The sequence below is a fragment of the Schizosaccharomyces osmophilus genome, chromosome 2 (genome assembly GCF_027921745.1).
Source record: "Schizosaccharomyces osmophilus chromosome 2, complete sequence".
In the NCBI taxonomy this organism is placed as follows: Eukaryota; Fungi; Ascomycota; class Schizosaccharomycetes; order Schizosaccharomycetales; family Schizosaccharomycetaceae; genus Schizosaccharomyces; species Schizosaccharomyces osmophilus.
In genome coordinates, this window is record NC_079239.1 from 287381 (window position 1) to 299478 (window position 12098).

At 38.8% G+C, this 12098-nt stretch overlaps 6 protein-coding genes across 6 annotated transcripts; 2 read left to right on the forward strand and 4 right to left on the reverse strand.

The window, feature by feature from the left end:
• Nucleotides 1-63: 63 nt before the first annotated feature.
• Nucleotides 64-261, reverse strand: mzt1 (mitotic spindle organizing protein Mzt1; the record flags this gene model as incomplete). The annotated part of the gene is made up of 1 exon (XM_056181429.1): nt 64-261. The coding sequence occupies one exon, from the start codon at nt 259-261 to the stop codon at nt 64-66; it is 198 nt and encodes a 65-aa protein (XP_056038352.1).
• A 297-nt stretch (nt 262-558) lies between these two features.
• Nucleotides 559-2188, forward strand: sid1 (PAK-related GC kinase Sid1; the record flags this gene model as incomplete). The annotated part of the gene is made up of 2 exons (XM_056181430.1): nt 559-675; nt 857-2188. The coding sequence occupies 2 exons, from the start codon at nt 559-561 to the stop codon at nt 2186-2188; spliced, it is 1449 nt and encodes a 482-aa protein (XP_056038353.1).
• Nucleotides 2189-2285: 97 nt separating this feature from the next.
• Nucleotides 2286-5917, reverse strand: inp53 (inositol polyphosphate phosphatase Inp53; the record flags this gene model as incomplete). The annotated part of the gene is made up of 2 exons (XM_056181431.1): nt 2286-2391; nt 2436-5917. 2 exons carry the CDS (start codon nt 5915-5917, stop codon nt 2286-2288), a joined length of 3588 nt encoding a protein of 1195 aa, XP_056037419.1.
• Nucleotides 5918-7034: 1117 nt separating this feature from the next.
• spn4 (mitotic septin Spn4) lies at nt 7035-8177 on the reverse strand (the record flags this gene model as incomplete). Its single annotated transcript, XM_056181432.1, has 1 exon — nt 7035-8177. The coding sequence occupies one exon, from the start codon at nt 8175-8177 to the stop codon at nt 7035-7037; it is 1143 nt and encodes a 380-aa protein (XP_056037417.1).
• A 1040-nt stretch (nt 8178-9217) lies between these two features.
• On the forward strand, nt 9218-10321 carry cpd1 (tRNA (m1A) methyltransferase complex catalytic subunit Cpd1; the record flags this gene model as incomplete). The annotated part of the gene is made up of 1 exon (XM_056181433.1): nt 9218-10321. The coding sequence occupies one exon, from the start codon at nt 9218-9220 to the stop codon at nt 10319-10321; it is 1104 nt and encodes a 367-aa protein (XP_056037862.1).
• Nucleotides 10322-10438: 117 nt separating this feature from the next.
• Nucleotides 10439-12052, reverse strand: swc4 (Swr1 complex subunit Swc4; the record flags this gene model as incomplete). Its single annotated transcript, XM_056181434.1, has 4 exons — nt 10439-11430; nt 11478-11555; nt 11613-11701; nt 11847-12052. The coding sequence occupies 4 exons, from the start codon at nt 12050-12052 to the stop codon at nt 10439-10441; spliced, it is 1365 nt and encodes a 454-aa protein (XP_056037425.1).
• Nucleotides 12053-12098: the final 46 nt, after the last annotated feature.

A 12098-nucleotide genomic window follows, 5' to 3' on the forward strand; every position in this document is an offset into this window, starting at 1 on the left:
TCACAAAGACAAGAAGCTTCTTATGCTAAAATTTCGTACTTTCTAAGAATCAAGAAGATAAACCTAAGTATCGCTTTCAGGCTCGTCTTGGTGAGCTAATGCGATTTCACGAATAATTTGAGCAACCGCTTCAGGATGTATATTGTTCTCGCATAGGCTTACACAAAGAGAAAGTGCTGTTTTGTCTAACTCTACGCCAAGTAAAGTTCCTATTTCGTGCAAGATATCTATGGTTTCCTTGGCTGAATCTGCTGAGGACATGAAAAGGATCAACAATAAGAAAAAGGATTCCTTTTTCTTAGCACAATTATAACTTATAGAGTCGTAATTGTTCACTTCTAAAAAGCCGTCGTTTCCTTAGTCGCACGGTGTTTTCGGCATGGTGTAGTAAAGTGGGTATAGGCCTCAAATATATATTTACTTCCTCAATTAGTACCTCAATCTCGTTTTTAAAAAGGAATGATAATTTTTATTTGACGGCTATTTATTATAAGATAAATACTTAAACGCGGTTTTTTTATTCGCTTGTTCTAGCTCTTTTTTCCATAAAAGAATGCCATGTTTCCGCTTTCAGCTCAATCGTATCTTTTGAAAGAAAAAATTGGTTCGGGATCTTTTGGCATTGTCTGGAGGGCAATTGAAAAATCTTCTGGTGCTATTTTGGCAGTCAAGCAGGTAAGTTGAGATTTAAAAATTCACATAACGGATCATCACGAGCATGATTCTGTACGATGTATGGAATCTTCATTGCAAATATTTAAAGAAATCATCTAAAAATTGCCAGGAGCTCTTTAAAAATCCCTTACGATTGAATTTCTTGATCATTAGAATATTGAGATTTCTAATTGAAACATAGATTGATTTGGAAGCGTCTGTGGATGATATAACTGAAATTGAACAAGAAGTTCTTATGCTCTCCAATTGTAGTCATCCTAATGTTATCAATTATTACGGATGCTTCGTCCAAGGACATGTTCTTTGGATTCTCATGGAACATATGGATGGAGGTTCTGTTTCTGGGCTTTTGAAAAAGCAAGGCTTAGAAGAAGAAACGATCTCAATAATTTTACGGGAAACGCTGAAAGGTTTGACTTATTTGCACAACCAAAATAAGATTCACAGAGATATAAAAGCGGCCAATATACTCTTGTCTTCTACAACTGGTGAAGTCAAACTTGCTGATTTTGGCGTTGCTGCCCAACTATCAAATGCCGCTTCCAGGCGATATACCTTCGTAGGGACCCCTTTTTGGATGGCCCCAGAAGTCATACAACAAACCAGCTATGGAACAGCGGCAGATATTTGGTCTTTAGGAATCACGGCTATAGAGATGGCAGAAGCAGCTCCTCCCAGAGCAACAATGCATCCTATGCGTGTTATATTCGAGATTCCACAGTCAGAGCCACCAAAGCTTTCTTCTAATTACAGTCTGGAATTTCGAGATTTTGTGTCTCGTTGTTTAAAGCTTCATCCTGCTTCTCGTCGCTCCTCATCTTCTCTACTAGACCATCCCTTTATTAAAGGCTCCGGGAAAATTGAGCTCCTGGTTCCCTTACTTTTGGACAGCAAAATCTATTCTGATATACAGCAAAATCCCGAAGATGATCTTGATCCAGGCACTAATAATACTATAAAAATTCCAGACTCTACATCACATCTGAACAATAATACCATAGATGATGATTGGAATTTTGAAGATACAGTTCGCATCGCTTCTCCGAATGATACAAAAAAGAATCACTCCATCGAAACGGCAAAACCACAAAAGGCTCAGACTCCTAATTCTAATTTAGACTTTTGTTTTTCATCCATGCAATCCAATGAAGCTGATGTTACTAGAAGGCCCACAAATTACTCCCTCAAAGAAAACTCCTGTGGTACAACTCATTTCTCTAAACCTTCTCGTCCGCAAAATCTAGCAATTACGTGTTTTGACTCAATAGTTTCTGCAATTCTTTCGGATCCAAATTTGTCTGCGGATGAAAAGTCCTCTCTGAAGTTGCTAAGTTCCACTTTCAACTCATTAGATGAAAATACGTCTTCTCGTTTAATGAAAAGTCTTATGTTTGACAGCAAGCTAAATCCAAGAAAAAAGAAACGAGGACCTATTGCTCAACTGCTATTTTCTCGATGGCTCGAAGAAACTGATAAACGTAGAAGTTCAAGTTATTCTTTTTCACCCGACTGATGCAACGTACTTTAGATGATTGAAAGCATAATTTATTCATATTATATATTAGTAAATACATGTAAAAGTAGCATATATAGTAACGAAAGTTAAAACATTACTGAATGTTTCGTATAGCGTCTTGTACATTCCACTGAAATTCTATTAGCACACGTTCAGCCTTTTCACGATCTAAAGACGCGTGCACCATTACGTATTGTAATCTGGTAATAGTTAGCACAAGCACAAAAAAAAAATAATCACTTACTTAGCTTCCCGCTTGACGGAATCAGCATAATCCAGCCACTTCTTTTTGATAATATCCCAAGTTGAAGCTTGTTCCTGTGCGTTTACAAGCTTTACTTTTGCATGAAGTAATGCCGATACAGGACGATGATCAGAAGCACGGACCTCGTGTCGTCTATAATTCTCAGCATATACATAATCCATGTCACCCCGAAAGCAGATACGATCGCACCAAGCTGGAACCCTCTTCTTTTCACTAGAATCATATTGATCGCTGTTAACATCATATTTGTATGTTGGAGCAAACGCTATTTCAGGCTCACTGAAGGTTCGTAACCTAAAGCCAGCGTTGCGTTTCCTTTCTTGTGTTAATTGATCACTTTCCAAGAGCGTTTTTATATCGTTTTTGGAAAGTAAATTGTTAACTTTGGGTCTTAAAAGATTGATTCGATAGTTGAGATCGCCATGCAATATACAAACCTCATGATCCAATATCTGAGAACCATCACCACCTGCTTCATAACTGTTCAGCTGATCCATCTCATCGCTGTCTGGTGTCAATGCCGCAGAGTCTAATATTGTTGCCAGATCATTATTCCTTGCTGCCTTGCTGGTCTGGCCAGCAGCTAAATGACAGTTCACAATGCAGAATGAAGTATCATCAATAAGAAAACGAATGACTATAGCACCTTTGTTTCCATGTAATCCACCTAATCCGGTTTTGACTGTCGTGGTTTGTAGCATTCGTATCTTGCTTTGCAATGCACTTTTTACAAAGATGCAAGAGAAAAGGCCGACCAAATTTTCACAGACCAAAACCTGGTACTCACTCTTTGGATCACTTCGTGCCATTTCAGACTCCAGCTTTTCACGCCATAAACGATACTGCCTGGAAATGTTGTCACTACTTGAAGCATTATTTTTAGTACTGGATGAAAGCAAAGTTTTGGCGGTCAATTTTTTATTTTCAAGATCAACCAGTTCTTGAAAGCCGAAGACCACTATGTCTGGGTATCCATTTTCTTTGAGTAAGGCCTTTATAAAATCAGGTCCAGCATCCTGGCTTCTGAAATCCGACGGTTTGGAAGCGCCAGCATTCCAGGAACAGACCAACGCGCTGATGTTATCAAACGAGCTATATTTCGGAAAGAACTTTCTCATTTCCGTAGATAGCCAGTCGCCCATCATTAATCCATCCCAAAACTTCACAACTGGAGAACAAAGACTAACCACTTGTAACCGTTTAGCCTTCCAGATGCTATTTATGTCTATACCTAAAATAGTGTTTGCACCGCTTTGACTAACTTTATGAGCATGCCATGTCTTTTTTAAACGCCAAGGGCTGACAGAAGCATCAAAGACATAAATCATTCCAGTAGTATAAGCCGCCCAAATAGTATTACCGACACCAACCAAAGAACTTATACGATAAAAGGAGCTACTCGTCACAAGTTCCACAAATCGATATTGTGTTTTTGAATATATTGAAATTTTACCATCAACATGGCCGTAAAAAACAAGATCGGGGAAATTAGGTATAGCTGTACCGCAAGATATATCGCCGATAAGTCCTGGAGGTGTCATTGGTTTTGGAAGAACAGACGGACGTTCGCTATTATTAGGGTCATATACATAAATAGACTTGCCAACTACAACCCATAACAAGTTATCATCTAGTACCATGGCATGTGAAGCATGGGGAACAACACGGACAGACTTCGGGTCTGACTGCACACTTAATCCCATAATCTTATCCTCTTTCCAAACAAAAAGTCGGCCTGATTCATCAAGCGTCCACACTTCATTTTTACATGTCAAGATATGAGAAATTGATGTATGAGGAGTACTTCTTTTGTTCACTATATGGTGATTCACAATATCCATCTCCCAAAGAGCACCATCGCGAGTACCAATCCAAACAAATCTCCCATCATCGGCCACCTTATCACCAGAAGGTTTGAAAGACATTGCAGTCACTTTAACGTCTCCCAAAGGCATATGCCAATTGCACAGACCCGTAATAGAATCATAAATGCGGAATGCGCCATTGCCAGCTACAACGAGGCACTCTCCGCTTACAGCGAAGACGCGTGCTTCGAAATCCAAGTTAACCGAATTGGCACCATTCATAAAAGTGGGTTGATTTCTACGGACGCATGATACATCCGGTAAAGTACCTTTCAAAATCGTATCTGATTGAGAAGCAGAAGGAGAACCAGAAGACATCGATGTGTCGTGAACGTCGCTCAGGCCAGAGGAAGAAGTAGGCCTTCGGCCAGAAGATAACGATCTTCCAAGTTGAGGAGATACAAGGAAAGGAGGAGGAGATGCAGAAACACTTTCATTCGCCAAATTGTTCAGTGATATATCTGGAGCCATCTGGCTAGGTCGTGGAGGCAACTTTGGTTTTTCAGCAGATAACATAGGCTCAGATGAGGAAAAACTAATGTTTGACACCGGCGATGATACGGAGGAAATTCGTCTGCTTGGCAAGCCACTTGACAGTTCGTTTGAAGTCGACGTACTTATGTTATGAGATGTTTTCCGAGCAGGAGGCCTTGGCGGTCGCTGAGTAGTGCGACTTGGAAGGTGGTGAGCCATTGCAATTCGCGACTGCTGCACAGCTTCTGCAGCGACAGACTTTGGGGGTCTCGGCGAAGGAACGGGAGGCTGAACATCAACATGTTGACTTTGTACTCGTGGTGGAACGGATATGGGAATTGAAGAGGAATCTAGAGCTTCGGAATCATGTTTAAAGGGATTATCTTGTTGTTTGGAAGGAGAGGAAGTCTTTTCATTTAGAGGTTCATCTTCCTCTTCAGACGAGATTGTTGAGGATAATTCAGACCCCGATTCAGATTCTAAATCGCCTTCCGTTTCATTTTGTTCATCTACAGGTTTTTTTTCAGTATAGCTTGGACTTAATTCCGAGTTTAATTTTGCTGATGATGAAATTTCTCCCGTAAGGCTTTTTGGTTTCGTGGCACAATTAGGTCTAGGAAATGTCGTTAAATCATCGTAATCTCGTGAACCAAAAGAGCGTGAAGGTTTTTGAGGTAAAGGAGAAACGGAAATGAAAGAATTGGACGCAGTAGGCGAGGATGGCACAAAAGCATCCGTATCAGAAGATTTTTCTTGCTTTTGAGAAAAGCCTTTTCGAACAGCTTCAAAGCTAGGTTTGTTTTTCAGTTTATTGTTCAAGCCTTCGTTTATCTCGGATTCTGATAACGAATTTGACACACTTGACTTTCCTTCCTCGGTGGATGTATTTCCTACAGAAGAAGAAGCAAGAGGAATCTGTACTCCTTGGTTTTTAGCATGAGCATTTTCCAAATTACTTGTATTCTGTTCTTGAGGATTCAAATACTTTTTTGATGGGGTATTTGTACTGATGCTTGCAACGTCGTTGGAGCTAAGAGATTCAAACTTTGACCGCAATGACAGAACCGATTGAGGAAATTCTGGTTCTTTTTGGTCGCTACTCGAGTCCTGCCGAGAGGCCATAATCCATGTTTACACTGTCAAATGTAAGAGTGTAATAAAAACTACCAAATCTCAAAAGTTTCCCTTTTTATGTATATATATAGTATTTCTAGGGTCAAACTTGGAAAAGCAACTATATAGTTCGAGTCCTCTTCGTAAAATTCACTCGAGTGTTGGAAGAAGGCAGAGTTCAGAAACTATGTGGGGCACAATTTAGTGTCTTGCTCAGTTTGGTCGTTTCATTCCAACAGTATTAATCGTTTATAAGGGAAATCTTATGATTGTAGATAAAATTAAATAAGGAAAGTTCAATATTTGCCGTTTACACACAGTTTTGACTCCACAAAAAAAAAGACAATTTTATTTCTTTATGGAGCTAAAATAGACTGTAATTTTCAACTGGATTAACACATGTTAAGCAATTCATCAGTTAATTTCTTATTTTCATCTAAAAGAAGAATGAGAAACCTAGCAGAAAGCTGATGTTTCTTTAGACGTCTAGAATAACTAGTAAGCATTTAGTGCGGTTTCTTTTTGTAATACGTTTGATGACATGAACGGTTTATTTAACCTATTACATCTTTATTTATCATAATTATCTTTTTACATTAAAGGAGCAATAATTTTGAGTTTATATAAACCGGTTTTTGACACGACAGTTTGATGTGGACATATACGTTGTACCTTTTCCAAAGTCTGTACCTAGTGGTAAAAAAAAGTCAACGTAAAACTCTTAAGCAAAAAGATCTGTATCTCGTTTGTTATGTATCGGAATACATGACTTGAAAAAGATAGAAAAAAAAAACTCAAAAAGGGTACTGGATTCATTGAAAATTAGATTAGCATACAACCCAAAACATAATCGCATGATCGAACCATAGAAGAGAAGGGAATAGCGTGGATCGTAAACTGCCGTTTTCATGTCTTCACCAAATTTGAGACTAGGAACCATGAATAAAAGAGAGTAGAAATTATAAAAAATATATATGAGGAAGCTTAATTAACCATGGAATAACAAATAAAAAAGGAAGGGGAACAATGTTTAAAACGATCACCTTGGTCGCCGGCAAAACGATTGAAAAAGGCATGGAAAAGTCATGGTATATATGCAGACGTATTTGTCGATGGTCACGAGAAATTAACGCTTACGTGAAGAACTGTTTAACTTTAGTCGTTCAATTTCAAGCTCAAGTTGTTTGATTTGGACATGCTGAGCTTCGAGGTCCTTGTTTAAATTGTCACGCTCAGCAATCAGCCTTTGTTCCCATTGTCGGAAGCGAGCCTCTTCTTGTCGGACTTGCTCGGTAAACCTTCTTCTAAGACTTTCTTCCTCCTCCTTAAACTTACTATTGTCAATAGTCCTCAATTTTGGTTCACCATATTGGCGAACTTGCATCTGTTCTTGTCGGTATTGCTCATAAATAATGTCTTCAGTTCTCTGAATAAGGTCTAACATACAGCTTCTAATCAGGAGATTTCGTAGCTGTTTGAAATCACAATGTTCTTCACTTTCAACCTCGACGGTACCCCATGGATACTTACGACCTTTAACAATACGGCCATCAGCGGTTCGGGTATCTTCTTCGCTACTAACGATTGCAAAAGGCATTGCGCTGATGATGCCTTGAATTTGACGCTGGAAAACCGGGTCTCCTTCATCTATGCTTGGCTTGTATATGCTTACCTGATGATAATCAAGCACTTGTGCAATACGGGTCTTGTACATGGCCAAATCACGTCGGGTGTACATGTCTGATTTGGCGATCACGGGAATCAGGTTGACACGTTTGCAGAGACGCTTCATAGCCTCCAAATCCATAGGACGCAAGCCATTTCGTACGGGACGGAGAAAGTATAAGCATGCATGAATGCGCATGTCAATAATCTTTGTTCGGTCTGGTTGTTGATCCTGTCGCATATACGACTCATGCTGATCCTCTATAAACTCTAGGATAGATTCCCAGCAACCAGTGTTATTTATGAAATCACCAAATCCAGGAGTATCAACCATAGTAAGTCTCAAATGGAAGTTCTTTTCTTCCAATTCCGCTTTTGTAATTTCAATTTCCACACTTTTCTCCGTATGCTTGGAACGGCGCGTCTCAATGTCCATATGAGGCTTAATAGAAGTGGAAAACAATGTATTGCAAAACGTCGTTTTACCGAGTCCCGATTCACCACAAAGCATTAGTGTTAGAGCAGCTCCATTACGCGACACGATTTTGTGTCTTTGATTTGGTAAATCAGCAATTCCTACAGATAACATCTCGTCTTCATTCATTTTGCGTCAATCTATCTTTTGTTGAAGTCCTGCTGAGTCGCGAATTGTTATAATGATCAGTGGATTTACGTGTTATTTCGTGTTCCGAGTTTTTTTGGCAATGAAAACCTAAAGATTTTCTTCGTTATAAAATAAAATACTAATTGAACTCTTCAATGAAGGATGCGGACTGCAACTTTTCCAAGTTCAATATGCCGCTTTGATCTAAAACAATGTCGGTTCTTACTGAAATCAGAACCTCCCTACAGCAGAATGTTAGCAGGCTATGCTTACACAAAGTCTCGGTAAAAAGGCCTTGTGGACTACAGCACGACAGTGATATTCATATAGTGAACTCTTTAAAGTTCATTATATGCAGAGGGACAGGTATCATACTAATCATTGTATGATGCTCCTTTCTAATTTACAGAAATCAGATTTCCTGAAGCTGCTGAAAACTCATTCCATAGCAAGTTTAATGAATTTTTATTTGTCAATAACATTTTTAAAAGAGATAGTTTAGACCGACATTTTCTGTCAGTATAGTAGATATATAACAAACCTTTGGTATTTATAAGAAGCAGCGGTTTAATAAATATTTTTCCTGTTTCATGTGATCCATCTATTTGCAATCGTAAAATAGGATCAGACTTTAATTACCGATGTACTTTATTTTTTTTATTTCTCTCAAATATTTATTTGTTTATTTACATTCAGTTAAATCCTTAACAAGTAGCATGTTACTTTAGTATTGTGGATATTTTACCAACTTTTTTCCATAGGCCAGAGCTTGATATAGATTCGGCCTTCCCCAAGGCCAAACGAGAAGGTGAATTCTTTTGTTTTCTTTTTTTTTAATTTGTTAACTTCTTATTAGCTGAACAACTGCCGCTTTCATAATTGTACAATATATCAAGATTTCGATATTGGACTTGGTGCTAGGTTATACATTGGATTTTTCGTATAAGTTTTTTGTTTTTTTATACATTGTTGGCTAAAAAGTTTACATCCCATTTCTAAAAACCCACAGTTTTTGTTTACGATATTGCTTGACTATCGTTATGGTCTTTTCCAAGTATAAAGATTTCGTAGAGGACGGTGATCTTGTGGTGGCATGGATAGGGAGAAATAAGTTGCTTCCTTTAAAAATCGAGGACGGCCAAACTTTCCACAATCAATATGGTGCTTTCCCCCATTCAGAAATGATTGGCAAACGGTATGGACAACAAATTAGTTCCTCTGCTAAACAGGGATTCATTTACCTCCTTCAGCCCACTCCTGAACTTTGGACATTAGCTCTTCCTCATCGTACCCAGATTGTTTATACTCCCGATATATCTATTATTTTCGAAAAACTTCGCATTGTCCACGGGACAAGGGTTATTGAGGCTGGAACAGGAAGTGCAAGTATGTCTCACGCATTATCAAGGACTGTTGGCCCATCAGGAAAGCTGTATAGTTATGAATATCATGCTTCCAGATATGAGACGGCTCTGCAAGAGTTCCGCGATCACAATATGTTAGATGAAATTAATGGAAACACTCACCTCACACATCGAGATGTTTGCAAGGATGGCTTTGAAACGGAAGGTTTACCATTAAAAGTAGATGCTATCTTCTTGGATCTGCCAGCTCCTTGGGAAGCAATTCCTCATTTGATAAAACACGTTAATCGTAATGGAACCACACGTGTTTGCTGCTTTTCTCCTTGCATGGAGCAAATTCAGCGTTCCGCATCTGCTTTACAAGTTTCTGGTTGGTGTGATATCGAAATGCTAGAGGTTTCTTACAAACAATGGACTGCTAGGAAATCTAGAGTAATTCGTGTTGACGATTCAATCGATAGATTAAAGGAAGTAAAGCGTCATCGAACGGAAGGATTTGAGCGAAGAAAAGAAAGACAGCGTTTAGAAAAAGAGTTTGCTGAATCTGCAGAGAACGGTGAGGAGCTTAACGATTCACAGGTTTCTACTCCTTCAGAACCACCATCGAAGAGCCCCACTAGTACAGAAAAGATTCATAAACGTATACGTGAAGGTGATGAAGAATATGAATGGAGCAATGTTGCACGCGTTGATTCAAATCTGAAGAACCATACAAGTTATCTTTTGTTTGCTGTCCATCTTCCTTCACAACTCGACAACGAAAGCGAGTCCACAGAATAGGCTTTCTTAAAATTAACTAGCGTTCTGATAAAATTAGTTGCATTTTATTTTTGGGGTATATAGGAAACAATAAATATACTGATAACTTCAATTTCTAAATCGTATTGAATATCATTATTACAAAACATCATTATTATACACATTCCTTCTAGAAGTATCACCGGATCCAGTTATAAGTTTTTTGTTTCGACCATCTTCAATGGTATCCGGTGAGGCAGGTCTCTTTTTAGAACCGTTCAATCGACCTTGAATGTCCGATTCTTGAGAAAAGCGATCCAGCTGTCTTTTCAATTCCAGAAGAATAACTATAGTATTCTGTAATTCCACGTATTTTTCAGAGACTTTCGCAGTTGGCATAATCAAGCGAGACGATACGCCCAACTCGTTCATCGTAGCATGAACTTTTTGAACTAATGAAGCTTTCACGGCAGGAATCTTTTGCGAACGAACAAAACAGCCGCTATGCAGTTTTTCATGCCATGAAATACCCGATTTTGCGTCGTTAGGCGATGGACCATATCTGACTTTGGGCGCGTTCAACGCAAACGAACGAGCAGGTGTGCTGACAGAACTACTGACACCAGAAGATGGAGCCGAGTAATTAGTAGCAGGATCTTCTGTTTTAGTGACTCGGCGAGCATTTACCATGTCTTGAATCAACCCACTTACTCCAGCACTAGTATGAAACGATTGAAGGTCCTCAGTTGACTTTTGCTCATCAAGTAGCTTTAGCACTTCCTCTCGATCACTCAAAAGCTTGGATTGTAAAGACTCGATCCTCTTAAGTTCTATGAATAAAGCTTCTTCCTCAGCCACTTCTTCGGGAGTCCTAGAAGCCAAACCAACGAGATAATTCTTCCTGATTACTTCTTGTTCCTTGTTATACTCCATGCTATTAAGCAAAGAACTCTGAGCAGCTGTCATGCCGTTAATGGGATTTCGAGCCGTTAAAGTCTTCCTAGATACAGCATAAAACCGATCTTTAAGATCTTCTAGTGTACGATTTTTACCCGGCCATTGATAGCGGTCAGCTATTACAAAGAATCGAAGATCAAATTCTCTACATAGCTTAAATAAATAGTCCGTTTCTTCTTTTGACCAATCTTCATCTGCCAAGGGTTAGCATAACTCAGTTTGCACTCTTGGAATACTATACCTTCCAATAATTCACGATATTCATCATCCGTATAGTCCTGAATGAAAAGGATTGTATTGAACTTTTCAAATTTATACGCTGAACCAAGTCGTTAGTATAAATAATATGATTTGAACCACTCTAAAAGAAACATACGAGCTTCCGATTCTGCTTCTGACTTTAGAACCCAATGGTGTAACGCAAGATCATCTCCTCTAGATGGGTTTCTAAACGGATGCCAAACCCTATAGAGTGTTAGCAATTTCCCTCGATCTTGATATAAGAAACAATGAGATGAAATTTTAAATCGTCCAGTTGTAATAAAACACTCTCTAATCACTTCCGACGTGCTTCATGTCTATGACACATTCAGCTTTTATTTCTACATACCAATTCTTCGCTTTCTGGTTACTCTTTGGCTTTTCTTTAAATTTTTTTTGATAAATTGCTAATGGTGCAGAATTTTCACCAAGCAAAGAGAAAAGCTCACGAGATATTCCTTCGGGACGTTTTTCGCCTTGACTTTTCGGCTTTTGTTTATTCACTGCTCCTGGTGGCGGAAGCTCAAAAACGTCTCGGATATCTGCGCCGCTCATTACTAAGAGATACGGACTTTGCAGATTTACTACTGGAATTGTTTGT